Source organism: Clytia hemisphaerica, unplaced genomic scaffold (genome assembly GCF_902728285.1).
Source record: "Clytia hemisphaerica strain Z4C2 unplaced genomic scaffold, Clytia hemisphaerica genome assembly, whole genome shotgun sequence".
In the NCBI taxonomy this organism is placed as follows: domain Eukaryota; kingdom Metazoa; phylum Cnidaria; class Hydrozoa; order Leptothecata; family Clytiidae; genus Clytia; species Clytia hemisphaerica.
Genome location: NW_027103262.1, coordinates 68,359 through 83,366, shown reverse-complemented (window position 1 = coordinate 83,366; position 15,008 = coordinate 68,359). Strand labels below are relative to the sequence as shown.

Sequence of the window (15,008 nt, the reverse complement as noted above, 5' to 3'; positions counted from 1 at the left end):
TTCCCTAGTAAGGCTCGAAACTTTCACAAAAATGCCATTTTTTGCTCTTGCTTAGTGGCATTCTAGATGGACTGGGTACGGGGGAAAGGGAAATAGTAGAAGTGTCACTTGCCATTTTCTCGATGGTTAATACTTGAATATTTTGCAGACTATTATTTTTTAGCTTTTGTTTTTGCTTTTCATCTAATAGCCGTTTAAACCTCAATATTCTATTTTGACCAGATATTTTTGACAGGCAAAACTGAAAAAAACTATTTTCTTTGAACAAGAGGGAGTTCAATGTGTTGATTTCCTGGACAAAAATATTTTTCAGGGATGGGGGTTCCGTCTGTTAGGGGAGTGCAACAAACGTTACTTAGCTGAATGGGCTGGACGGTATTTTGGGAATTTTCTTTCGTGAACCTTTCTTCGAAATCTTAAGGTTCAGAAACTTTAAGAAAGGGTCTGTTTATGATAATTTTGTGATGGGACCGGGGCGAGGATGTACATATTGAATACAAACCCATTGGATGGAATTTTCACTGATGATTTGAACTTTTTCTGTGACCATTTACTTTATGCACAGGTTTATATTTCCTTCATCAAACTTCATTATTGTTTAAAAGAGCTCACTTAGAAGTTGGCTCTTTCCATTATCGCGAAAAAGCGTTCCCCTTATCCTAGCTGGCCCACAACGTTGTTTCAACATTCATCTTACGTTATATGGACGTTGTGGACATTCGATAGATGTTGAAACAACGTTAGCTAGAATCCCAACGGTTAGATTGGTTGTACAGAGCACTTTGCGTGGTCATTTAAGCGCCTAATGACAACATTTACCGTATGTCGTCTTTATGTGCCAGTAGATTGCTTTCCCTTCCTTGAAATTTTGTTCCCCGCTCATCCCACTCTACTTTTGGGAATCTTTCTAAAGTCAAATTAATGAACCTAAAGCTGCTTATCAAATTCTATTTCGCCAAGTCTTTCTGCATGACCTACATTTTTACCCATTGATTTGATATGACAACTCTTTTACCGTTGTTCAAGAAATTTCAAATTTGGTTTTGAATTTTCTAAAAAATTGATTATTGGACCTTTGGGAGGTCAACAAGATCTGTATGTTAACTATTTTTCATTGCTGTACAACGAACTCCTATTATTCGAATCTCTCTACAATTCGAACAAAGTCTCATTTCCAGTCCAAGGGAAACCGTCATAAAAAACTCTCTATATTTCGAATCTCATTGCAATTCAACTCATCAGTTATTTGTTATTTTTTTAACCTCCTAGTAAAAGCTCATTCCATCGGAATTATGTAGAAAAATATCACTATTTTCGGAGCCCTTTTTGATATATTATGACTTTCCTGTGATTAACGCTCGAAACAAATGCTCTGTGCAACTATAATGAACTCTTGCTAATTCGATAACTTCTATAATTCGAAATAATCCTCAGTTCCCATCATGGAGAAACTTGTTCGTGAAACGCATTCTATAATTCAAATTTCCCTGTAATTCGAACAAATTCGTTTCCTTCGAATTAGCGGAATTTTGGGAAAACAGAAATTCAACAGTATTCAAAAATATAATTCTTTTGAAACAAAAGTTGACTGCTTGAAAATAAAATGACAGCTTTCAAGAACACTTTTAAACGGCAGCAAGTTTTGTGACTGTATTTTGTAAATTGCATCCCACTTTTGTAATTTTTAACCGATTTGCAAGGATAGTCATTCTCATCCTTTTTGTCAAGAATTCGATTATTTCATATCAGCCAAAAACATTTCAAAGGTTTTGAATCCAATTGAAGCAAATCTGTTTATTTTATTTATACTGTTGAATTATTTTGCAAAAAAATGCTTTTGTGTGCCTAAACGTAATAAATTTTACTATCGAGGAATGAGGAAATTTTGAATGTTTATAAATTTTTTCAAACCTTCCCTGAATAAATGTGTCTTTGACAACCAACATGCCTAGTTTGGCAGTCAATAGCAAAAAACTGTTGAAATTTATCCCCCAATTTGGTCCCCGCTGTGGAATGTTATCCCTAAAAGAACGCTTTCTAAGATTTATCAAAATTGCGTAAACTCTCAATTAAGTCGCACCCTACATAATGCACGCAGAGGAAATAGCTTTTTAAACAATTTTGAAGTTGATGAAGGAAATAAATTTCTTTGAAGTTACAGTAAATGGTCACGTGATAGAACTACTGCTTTCTCTTCTGACCTTCCATTGAACTAAAAAAATTTCAAATCTTAGTGAAAATTCCACACAATGGGTTTGTAAGTCAAATAGTGCCGTGTGCCTGGCCCCGCTATCTCTGAGACAAAATCATCAAAAAACGATCCTTTTATCTAAAAGTCTTTGAATCGAGAGATTTCGGAGGTTGAAGATCGAATAATTTCTTGAAATACTTAACCATACTATTCGGCAATTTATGAGATTCATGACGTCATTTTGAAATCAGAAAGAATAATGTTGAAAACCCTCAGATTTTTGAGTCTTTTTTTAGCTGTCAAAATGACGTCATTGATCTCATGAAAAGTAACGTTTCTTGTGCTAATTTGGTCAAAAATGAAATATTGAAAATTAAATGTCTATGATGATGAAAAATAATGACTTGCAATTTTAACATATTCAAGTATTAGCTCATCGAGAAAATGGCGGTGGCATTTCTGCTTTCCCTTTCCTTTGTCTCAGTCTAAGAATGTTCACTAGAGATCGAAAGGCTTCGGTTTTCGGAGAGCTCGAGTAGCCTCTCAGGTGGATAGGATAGAGTGCTTTTATTATTTTTTTGTATATTTTTTTGTTTGTCATAATTCTTTCCGAAAATATAACAACATGCCTTCCAATTTGCTGTATCTTTCTTCTCTTTGTTGCATTCGGGTTTGCTGACTTATTGATGAGATTTCCAGTTAATTTCGATGTCTGCCTGAGAATGCACTTCTTACGTTACCTGGAAATTGATGCTGGAGCAACTACTTCAGTATATAGTTGCCAGCATTAGGTGTTCGTACGACTTATTGATGATGGATCAACTACTGGGGAGCAACTACTTCATTATATAGTTGCTAGCATTTGGTGTGCGTAACATAGGGTCGTACTACACCATTCACCTCGTATTGTTTTTTTATGACTTAGAATTTTCTTCTTGTCAGTTGAAATGATGATCTCGCTCGAGCTATATCTCTTCACACGGTCCATGCCCATCATTGATTGATACTTTTTGACGGAGTTGTTTGATTCCTTGTGTGGGTTCGTACCCACCACCTTAAGATTCGAAGTCTGACCTTCTAACCACTAAGCCACGCTCTCTGTCATATTTGTAAGTAAATATTTAATGTTTTATCACTAGAAAAGGCTCTTTCAAAACCAGTGATAGAAGTACGGTACGTGATTCTTTTACGATACTTTGAAAGATTGTTCACGGCTCACATCTCTTCTCTCTAATCTTTTATTTCATTAGTGTTTGATTCTACACATGGATTCGTACCTACAACCTTGAGATTAGAAGTCTGACCTTTTAACCACTAGGCCACACTCTCTATCGTCTACTTAAGTGCTACTAAAACTGGACTTTTCGAATTTTATCATAGAAGTCAGCACGTTGTTTGTCTCGAGTTGTGAAAAAAGTTTGAAAAGGAGGCTAATACAGCAGACTTATGTCAAAGGAGCGAGGTAACTTTGAAAGACATTTTCCCAAAAATCAATAGCGGGGAGGGGGGGGGAGTGTAATTAGAATGACCTGGGTGGAAAAATTTCGAAAAAATTAATTAGCGCCCCCTCTTATTAGTAACCCGAGATTAGGTAATAATTTTACCAAATCCAATACTTCGGCTACTAAAGGCTACTACAACTGAGACGCTCACAAGAAAAGACTCTTCGAATTTTGTGATAAAGTAAGGCATACTATTATCCCGAGGTACTTTAAGATTTTTTTGCCAAATTGTTCTGGACAGACCACCAAACTAGCTTTATTTCTTCACACGGTTTAGGATGGCTGATGTTTTGACGGTGGTGTTCGATTCCTCGTATGGTTCGAACCCACAACAAACTTGAGATTACCTTAAGTTAACTAATTTGTGCAGACTTAATTTTCGCGGTTGACACCCACTTTTGTCGTAATTCTTTCATTTACCTAGGAATTTTCGATAATTCACAGTAAAAATTGCATTTCGCGAAACTAATTTTCGGGCCAGTCACTAGTCTAGCAAGCTAGACGACTAATTCAGACATATTAGAAATAAAGCAAAAAAAGTAAATTTTAGTCGTCTAGAAACCTTTGTGCACTAACTCCAAACAAAAAAAAAGTGCCAATATCGCAATTAAAATTTTTTCCCGCTCAAAAAAAATTCTTGAAAATAAAATGTGTGTAGATTTGTGTGTTAAAAATGTTTCATTTGAGTTGATTTTATTTTGAGAGTTTGTTGTTGCTTGATAAATTGTTTTCTCGCTACGCAAGTTTCTGCGTAGCTAGGCCCGGTATCTATAAGGCTGGAACACCGGATTCTTCCAGTCGTTTATACAAACTAAATCCCGTATCATTATTTGTGTTTATTATTAGTATTACATGCATTATAAACGACTCCAGTCTAGCCAGTCACCCAAAAACGCGAAAATTAGCTCCCGCGAGAATCAGTTACCGCGAAAACTAACTGACATTTACCGTCGGCATATACCCAGCATCTTTTTTTGACTAAGAACCCTTCACGAAAAGTAAATTTATACAGGTAAGTTATACGTTTAAAAGCACAGAAATTATTTTAATTATAACAATTATTCCATAACAATACAATTACTATGGCGACCAGCCGCCATATTCGATTCAAAAATCAAACGAAAAAAAAACAAACTAGTTAACAAACCAAAAACAACAACAAATACTATAATGAAAAAGGTGCAAAAAAATAAAATAATGAACTATAAACAAGTTTTATGAATATCGATAATAAGGGCCATAGGTCATTTCATTTTATGACCATACAGAGGGGGGGGGGTGGACAAACATTTCCAGAGGGTAAGCCGAGAAAAATTTCCAGAGGTTCTAAAGAAGTGTTCTTTTCTATTTACCAGGGGGTGAACAACTGATTTTAGTTCGACCATCCGACATGAAAATAATTTTTTCGAAGGGTTCTTTTGCAAATTTTGCCATTTTCCAAGTATCTGATGAATTTTTTCAATGATTTCACTCCTGGAAATTTTGCTTTTTCACCCCCTGGACAAGTGTTTTGCAGCGGAGAAGTAACTCCTCTGGAGAGTGGATTGTTATTCAGCAGAAGAGGGTGATAACAGAAACGAGAAAGAGGTCTGGGAAGGAGAACTATATACACTGTGTTCCAAAACAAGTGGAACAAAACTTATAAAAATAGAAGATACTATAGATTATGAGGATTTTCTTCATATAAATTTTGTTCCACTTTTAAACACTCCTCTAAGACGGTTTTATATGAAGTTAGATCGCCGCCAAAATTCGATCCTTCAAGTCGTCCCGACGTACTAGAAGTCGTCCCGTCGCACTAGAAGTCCGCAGGTCGCATTAGAAGTTTGCAAGTCGGAATCTTTTGGAAGTCGAAACATTCCAAATTTTAAGGGCTCTGACCATAGTTGGAAAATTGATTTTAGTATCTGAACATGAAAGTTATGTTTTAGATTCTTTAACACTTTTAACAAAGAATTGCCTTTATAAATTGCTTTTTAATCAAATCCCTTAAGAGTAATTAAGAACGTAATTGCAAAAATGACGTTATGAACTTTAAAAAGACGTTATTAATATGTTGCATCACCTTCTTTTATAAAAAGTGCTAAGTTTTAATGGATAATTAACCTTTTTGTTTCGAAGTTTTTTCAAACTGTCCGCAAAGAATTGAACTATTTTAAATTTTGCGGAAAATTTTTCTAATAAGATGTGTCAAAAGTTATGACTGTTTTTTTAAGCTAAATCCAGATGAAAAATTGATGAAAATCCACTATTTTGAAGATTTTGAGACAAAGAAGCATTTACAAAAATTTTCCGCAAAATTTTTTATTGTTCGGTAAAAGATACACCATCTACTGCGAAAAAAATTTCAAAATGTTTTTTCTTCGCCGAAACTAAGCTCTTCAAAGTTGAAATACTCTTCCTCGCAAAAGTCTTCATTTTCTTCTTCATCAAATTTTTTCAATGCAATTTTTGAATTTTCAGATTCAGGAATAGTTTGTCTAACAGAAAATGTATAACATGCCATAGTTTTGTTGGTTACATCAGTCAGAAAACACATTTTAAACACGGCAATTATGAAAAATTCACTATGGTCAGAGCCCTTAAGTCGAGTCGTTGCTTCAGAAGTTGACTCGTCGCCAATTTCGGCAGTCGACTCATCCCAAAAAGTTGGACTCTAGGCTATTCAGAAAAAAACTTTATTGTTTTGTATATCAAAAATCTAAATATTGTGGAGATAATGTTATGTTCGTGTGGTGTGCAGTTTTTGTGCACGTGCAGAGCTCACCCAGGGAAAACTTCAATGTTCAAAATGGAAGCTAGTGGAAACACACGTGTGGAAATTTAATTATTGATTAGAGCCATGTCAAAAATTTGAAAACAATGTGAATTTATATTTTTATCTCCATAATATACCTGATGGATGACATGAACACTTATGAGAACAGTTAAACGTACATGATTTGAACATGTACCAAATTCCGACGAGTTAACTTCTGATAGGAACGGGACGACTTCTAGTACGACGGGACAACTTGGCGGCGATCTAACTTCATAGTTTTACATTGGTAAAATGACAGGTTAATTGCCCCTTCGACAGGACTTCTACAACCTTACTATCTACACTATCCTCCAGTCGATTGCTCTTTCATTTCAGTAGGGGGGGGGGTCATTTAGGTGCAATTTCCAGGGAGTGGTGGTTGTCTTAGAATCGTTTTCTACAACCCATAAGATATACAATACTATAAAATAAATATGAGGTAAAAACATTAATATAATAATACTGTGACACAACTATAGCAACTCATGAGCTGTGCAAAAAGAGGGTGGGATAGAAGTAGTCAATTTTGTGCCTTAACACTTGCTCGCGACAATTCAATGATTTACACATAAAACAAGAATATATCTATTCCCGGTCTCTCTTTCCACGCCCAAAAAGTTCAGAAGTGTTATGGTACCAAGTTGTATATACTAAAGGGTAAAAATTTGCGATTAGTCGGTCAAATTTGTCGTAATTTCCTCTCCCAAACAACCAACTGGCACATCACGTCATTTCAACGTTCATCTTACATTATATACGGCTGTCAGGAAGTTAGAACGTTATATGAACGTCATTCTGACGTTGAGCCAACTAAGTATCATATCATCTAGTACCCACTCCCCCGATGTGTTGTTATTTCACTGAAACAAACAATGAGCAAATAGACCTTTTCATAAAATTACGTCACGAACATCACTTGCCTCGTATTCAAACAATTTCCATGGTAATGATTCCCTTGAGACATTAAATTATTTTTTTAAGAATAGAAAGTACAGTTTTAACAATATCCCCTGGGAGTTAATCACCATGGCAATAATTTCAAAACGAGGCAAGTGATGTTCGTGACGTAATTTATAGAAAGGTCTATTGTAATCAATAACAATTCAAGGAATTATCATTGTCATTTGTTTACTGGCAAAATAATTCCACAATAGTTGATCGGAAAGGGGTCGGAAAGGTTTATTCTGATAGAAACTAAACCCCGATGTTTAACAAAGACGAAAGCTAGTATACCTATAAGTTGAAATCTACTAATTCCCGAGAAGTTGATTCACACATAAATGGCTTGAAAATGATTAAGTTGCTCTTGTTGCTATAAAAAAGCGTGTACGCTTAATATTGTATGCATCCAAGGCTTAAGTGCATATAATCATTGAGTTTCAAGCCCGAAGGGCTAGGAGGTGAAACTTTAACCTTTCTCAGGCAAGAGAAATTGAAGCCACTTATTTCCTATCCAAAACGCACATAGAACGCGCCGTAATCACGACGACAGTTTGTATCTAGCGGTTCGTTTGTTTTGGAGGACTATTTTTTGGAATCTAGCGATAGATTTTAGTTCAATCCGGCGTTTGTGTAAAAACTACGCGTGGGTGTTCTGGATGGGAAATAAGTAGTTTCATTTCCCTTCGGGCTTGAAACACAATGCATATAATGACAATAATAACTATCAAATCATTGAAAAGCATGTCTTAATGTAGAATTTACCGACCCAGTCGGATATGTATTTGTCTAGTGACTTGATATTTCAAATGGATGTTTCACAACTCAATCGCGGTGAATCTTTAGGTGTTCCAAGAGCGTTGTATGAATGCTTTGGTGATATGCTTGAGGATGCTTCAGAAACAGGTGAACTGGATGGTGGTGTATGAAAAGGTGTGACGTCATTGGATGACGGTGTTGACGTAGAAGTGACGTCACGAGGTGATGACGTCATACTTGATTTTAATGGTATCGAATTCTTTTTCGATGGTTTATTCAAGTCTAGATTTTTTAGATCTGTTAGTTTATTATTTGATAAATTAGCATTTACTGATGACGCGCTTTTCAACGAACTGCTTTCCGACGTGTCGCTGTTACCATAGGGACCAACACCGTTACTCCCATCAAACGGTTCGTCAGAAATGTCGGCGAACTCTTCGTCTTCATCTGATTGGTCTGTTGGTGTCACGTGATTTTTCCGAGGGTTTTTCTTTTTGTCTTTCAAAACTTCAATACCACTGTGTACTTTAAAGTGGAGTCGACTTTCAAGACCATATTTTGAATAATTTTTCCTGAAAATATACATGTGCAAGAGTAGAGTCAAAAACCAAGAAAAGTTACTGAGGTTAAGTTGCGTAATCTTCATCATTAAGCAAAAGTTCTATTCGCGTAAGGGTCGCTTCTACAAAATCGAACGTTTATTTCAATAATGACGGAGATTACGTTATTATGGAAGTTTCATCAGGCCTGTGAGACAGGGGTGTAATATATAGATAATAATATATACCAAATATATAAAGTATACCATAGTTATAAAATTCGAATAACAGGAAAAGCTTTTCATCTCCACTGTACCCCTCCCCAAAAGATGGAATCAACTGGAATCTGATCGGATTGAACATGAGGAAATCGGGGAAACTTACAGTGTATGTTGTAACTGTTTGAGTGCTTTTTCATCTTCTCCCAGTTCTTTGTACATGAACCCGATTTCTGCGGATGCCCATGCTGGGAAATAGGAATCCATTTTGCTTGAATATTGCGATGCAGAGCTAAAAAGATGAAAGTTTTCCACGTTTTAAACGCACGTGGAAATAAGCCCATGCTTGGAAATAGAAATCCATTTTTGAATATTGCGATGCAGAACTAGAAAGATGATAGTTTGAGTCCATATTAGTACATAAAATGGTCTGTTACGAAATTTGGATAATTTTCCACTATTCGGGGAAATATCACTCTATTTCGAGTAAAAAATGACCCGAGGATTACAGTGGAGTCTCCATAAATCGAACGCAAAAAGGAAACAAAATATGGAAATTTCGAGATTTGGAGAATTGTTTACAAGGCATTTCGAGTTGAGGAGACATTCGAGTTATCGAGGTTCGAGTTATGAAGACTCCACTGTATACAAACTACCAACGAAGCCTTATTATCTCAGCTGACACCAAAACATTGTTTCAACATCTATTTAACGTCCATGACGTTACATGAATGTCAAAACAGCATTTTTAACAGAGGGTTGAAATCTCCCAAAGCGTATAAAAAAGAATAAATCTTAAAAATAAAATCACGAAGAATTACCATTTTGCAACGCGCGCTAACGATTCTTCAGCTTCGCGTGACTGCTTTAAGTAACGTAAACAGATGCCTTGTAGCAGGTAACATAATGAAATATTATCGTGGCCATGTTTCGAAGTATCTGTAAACAAAAATATAATTTGACAAAAGTTTCGCGGAAAGCCTGGTACAAAACAGGAAGGCATCGGGCTTTTCCAGAAACTGTCGGTACCCCTTATGCTGAGGAGGTGTGACATCCAGGGTGGTATGGAAAAACAAAATCTAGGGGGTCTAGGTTTTTCGAGTTTAAAAATCCAGGGAGGTTAGTAAAATGAGGAGGAAAATCCAGGGCAGTCAGTGAAACGAGATCGAAAATCCAGGGTAGTCCAAAATCCAGGGAGGTCACCATTCCTAAAAAAGACTTCCTCAATATAGGGGGTACAAATTTTTCTCTGGAATGATTTCGTGTGCTTCCCCGAAAATTCAACCCGACTAAAAAACTTCGATTAATATTTGCCCTCCTTAAATGCTATGATATAAGTATGTAACGCAAAATTCGTAACATGCCGTAAAATGACTTTCAACGAGATTGAAAAGGTTATACTTCCCAGCACTGTAGGAATCATTTCGATATTAGGGGGCTGGTCTCCATTTTCGCGCGACATGAGCGAAAACTGTTTAACGTTTTTGTAAGGTTATTGGTTGGTTGAAGAATGAAGTAATTCCATTGGTCAAAATTGACGTAACGGCTGTTATTCGCGCGAAACTTTTTTATAACGTAATCGCTTCTTTAGGCAAAAAAGATTGAGAATAAAAATGTCGCCCATTTCGCGCGAAAGTGGATACCGGCCTTTAGGAGGCTGAGATTAGGTTTAGTGACACCACTAGGGCTAACTTTGATGGCCGGAAAACACATTCAAAATGAAATTTTACATGGAGAGAATGAAAAATCATAATAATTTATCAGAAAATTTATACTGTAAAAAAGTTTTTCTCAAAAAATTTATACGTGGGTTTTAAATAGCACACCGCAGTGATTCTGAAAATAGACATCAAAATTACTGTTTGTCCGAGTTTTAATCCCATCATCCTTTGCATTAATTGCTTTTGTAAGTCAATTACACTTATTGACAATACAAAAGTAATAACTTGCACGCATTACGAATCAAGATGAAAAGGATTGTGGGATTGAATTTCGGTCAAATGTTAAAAGTAATAATTATGACGTTTGCATAGCGGTGTGCTATTGAAAAGAAGGGCCTAAATGGACGAGAAAAGAATGTTTTTATACCGTTTCGTTTTTCCAGTTTTTGTAGAGCAGCTTTGATTAATTTCATGAAATGATTTAGCGTTTTGGTGTGATTACTAAACATTGTGAAACCGTTCCAAATGTGTATCAACTCCTGAAAAGAGAGAATTTAATCATGAGAACACTTTTTTTATAAGAACAAACTATGTAAGAATGTAAGGTTTTAATGGCCAAAAATATTTACAAGTTATAAGAACACTTTAGGGCTTTGCAGGCTCTAAAACACCCGATTTCTTAGGAAAATGAACAAAAATACTGCCAAAATGGTGAAAATAAGAACATGTTAAGAACATCTGAAGGCTCCCGAGGTTTTGGATATCCTTGTAAAAAACGTATATTTGTATTTGGTTCCTTGTTTGTAAATACAGTGGAATCCCCTCCGTAACTACTGGAGTTTTTTTTAACTTTTAAATTTCCACCAGTGATAGCTATCAAGCATCTAACGGCAATGCAGAATTCGATCATATAAGTGGTCGGTAATTTACAGACCGGTCCGTTTTTTACCCTTACGCTGTACCAGGTTTCAGCATAAAAGTTGATTCGATAAGCTGAAACTTTGACTTGCTTTTTATTACAGTAGCCAATTATCGATGTCTCAGAAAGTTTGGGTTCTCTGAGGAGCTATTCAGTTAGGTTTTCAAACACAATTATTGTCATCAAACAAAATCGTTTAAATTTACTCACCATTGCTGGCAGTATGAGTGTGCCAGTTGCTTTGTATTTTTCAACACGACAACACGCAAACTTCTCGAACGGTAAAGATTTGCCAGCAATTCTTTGTTTGTGTTTCGCAACGTCGCTAAAAAATGATTTATTTATGACTGTATTTATTCATGATATGCACCATTGCAATGTCTTCTGACATTAAATCACGGACCCAACAGCTGATTGGTTTCACGTGACGTGGAATCAGTCAATACGTCACTTTCAACCAATCAGCTATTCGGTCCGTGGAACACATTGCAATGGTGAATATCATGAATAACTCGAACCTCTGCAACTCGAATGTCTCCTTAACTCGAACAAGTTTTCTCGTCCCTTTATTTAACAATACCTTGTAAACCTTACTGCATAACTCGAAATTTTGGTAATTCGAACAAATTTGTGCTCCCCGTGCGAGTTCGAGCTTTGGAGACTCCACTCAACTGTACTAACAGTTGAGGAGTCAAAAATAAAGAGGCAAGTTTTAGTAGTTGGTCAATTTCTGGTGGAATACTTGGATAGAAAGAAACCATGTGAGACTCAGTGGATAACCTCCACAGTCATCTTATATAAAACACAAGAAGGAGATTATCTCCGTCCCTGGCTAAAGCGAAATAATGCACCATCTTTGAAAAGTGGACCACAGTTTGATGCCTGCAATGTGAAATTTCGAAATGCAGTCTTTGGAGACGGTTTCGAAGAAAATATTACTTACTGTAAAATATTTGATATTTTTTCATCGAAATCGGTATCTTTTTGTGCCTTGGGTTCATTCAGTTCGTTCTCAAATTGCTGCATCAGCAGGAATGCAGCTTGCATATATAAGTACGACGACTGAAAAATGAAGGGCGTAAATTTAAAGGATGAGAAAATACTTTGTGGTTTTCAACTCACTAGAATTCTTGAAATTTGAGGAAATAAATCCGAAGGAGACGGAAAACCATTAAAAAGTGGATGAATTAAAACAGATACACGGAGGAGGGTCCAGTTCCGACTTCAATGGGAATTGCGAAATCTCAGGTGGAAATTTTGCTACCCAGTACACGGGTTGCAAAATTATACCAATGCAGTTTTACAATTCACAGTTAATTACTTTATTAGTGTTGATAAATTCCAACCAACCAGAAATGAAGGTCGTGTAACAAACGCATAAAAATTTCGAGTAAAAGCGTGATTTGACTTCAGTCTTTAATTCTGCAGCCCGTGTATTTTGGGTTTAAGAGTTTTGCCAGCAATGTCATTTGTTATGGCTATAAAAAGTTTTGCAATAGCCTAATTCGCGGGCGCCCTATTACAAAGTTTGAAAACCCTATCTACTTTCGAACCAAATCATGTGCAATCACACACCGTGAACGGAAAAGAACTTACTTTAGACCATTTGCTCTCCGTCGACAATTTTTCTGCAAACTCTGCTGCTTTCTTCCAATCAGCTTTGAAACTTAAAAAATAAAAATCACAAAAAATATTAGAGTCTGCTTGTAGAATTTCAGAAATCGGCTCACAAGAATTGACGTGTGTTAAAACATGTAAAAAACACTACTACATTAGACAAAAAAGTGTTTTTTCTTGATCAATATTGCTTTTCTTCATGCATCATTGATGTTGCGATCATCAGTTGAATTCTTAGAAAAAGTCATTAAAATATGCTTCTTAAAAAGTTATTTCACCTTGTTTACTGCAGTGTGCCTGGTAAGCGTGCTTAAAATATTACTAATTAATTACCAACTAATTATACTGTTTTAAAAACTTTCCAACCGCGACGACAAGAACCGGGTTGGGGCTTCAAAGTTTCTCTATACCAAAAAAGAAGTTTCTCGCTTCAAAGGATAAAAACGTTCATTTTTTTCTTCTCTATTTTTATCTGTATTTTCGAAAATTTTCTAAATAATTTTTCACAAAAATCATAGCGCTCTGAACTATCTTTTCAACGGTATATTTTCTGCTAGAGTTGAAGCTTTGGTTAAAAATGGTAAGAAAAACAAAAATTAGCGGACTTTAGTTTCATAATATTTAAGATTTAATATCTAATTATTGCAACGAGATATCTATCGAAACAGGAGAAACAAAATCATATCACAAGTAGAAATGAAAAATTTTCGTGTACCTATAACACCACATCATCTCCCAATAACAAATATGGTGCACTTGTTGCCAATCGATGTTGCCGGAAACCGATTTTCCATATTCGTGTAAAGCCTAAAATGAATCATAAAAAATAACGATGATACAAAATTTATGATACAGTCTTCTATAAGAATTATAGGGGTGTGGGCCCTGTAGTTTTATTTCAAGTGTCCAACTGACACATTTCCGTTAGTAGACGAAAAAGATTGCGCGGAAAAATAATTCATATATAATTTTCACCCTAAAATCACCAAAATGACGAAACACTGACCCTTTTAGGTAACTCTCTTGAAATCTTGCGATTTGTAATTTATTTAGAGCATCAAGAAGCGACAAGTCCCTGTAGGAGGGTTATCCATTGACTTCCAAGCCCGAAGAGCTAGACTCGAGACTCCTGGATAGGAAACAAAGCCACTTGTTTCCCATCCAGAACGCCGGCGCGTGGTTTTTACACAAACGCCGGATTGAAAGTAAAACCTACCGCTGGATTTAAAAAAATGCAGTCTTCAAAAACAAAGGAAGACCTAGATACAATCCGTCGTCGTTGTTGCGGCGCGTATTAAGTGTGTTCTAGAGATGGAAAATAATTGGCTTCACTTTTTCTTGCCTGGGGAAGGTTACAAATTCGGGCATTAAACTCAATGTCTGTACCTCATTTTGCCTGAGTGACCGTCCCCTCCCCTCCCCGGGTATATTTGGTCAAAAACAGCGGTTTTCAGAACGAGTTACCTTTCACCTTTTCGTCCTAATTGCAAATTATAAATTTTATGCTTATTATTTTCTATCTTGCTTAGACAGCAAACTCATGCCGTAGCATGAATGAACACTACCTGGACCCGTCTGTTTCAGCCCTCATAAAAAAGTGGGACTTGCAATTTTTTAGAAAAGGTTTAAAAAACAAGAATCGAAAAAAAGTCAAATGTGTGGAACGGTGCAAAAGAATACGGCTATTATCATCTTATTTTTCCCATGGTTAAATAGAAACTCTTGCTACTTGAAGTGAGAGTAATTTTATCGCTTTCTTTGCTTTCTTCGTAACTATATTTGTGTTAGGAGTCGTGAAAGACGTCACAATTGGATGACGAATAATGAACTGACAAAAACCTAATACAACGACACGTCACAACT

At 36.0% G+C, this 15,008-nt stretch overlaps 1 protein-coding gene across 1 annotated transcript in view; it reads right to left on the bottom strand.

Annotated features, from left to right (window-relative positions):
• Positions 1-8,167: 8,167 nt before the first annotated feature.
• The window catches only part of LOC136799634 (tetratricopeptide repeat protein 39B-like), a 35,235-nt gene continuing 28,394 nt past the window's right edge, over positions 8,168-15,008 (bottom strand). The window contains exons 12-19 of the mRNA XM_067056359.1: positions 13,861-13,952; positions 13,125-13,194; positions 12,472-12,590; positions 11,739-11,853; positions 11,037-11,148; positions 9,770-9,887; positions 9,115-9,240; positions 8,168-8,763 (exon numbers count right to left, since the gene is read on the bottom strand). Of these exons, the coding sequence (XP_066912460.1) occupies positions 8,238-8,763; positions 9,115-9,240; positions 9,770-9,887; positions 11,037-11,148; positions 11,739-11,853; positions 12,472-12,590; positions 13,125-13,194; positions 13,861-13,952 (1,278 nt within the window). The 3' untranslated portion in view covers positions 8,168-8,237. The remainder of the gene's footprint in view (positions 8,764-9,114; positions 9,241-9,769; positions 9,888-11,036; positions 11,149-11,738; positions 11,854-12,471; positions 12,591-13,124; positions 13,195-13,860; positions 13,953-15,008) is intronic.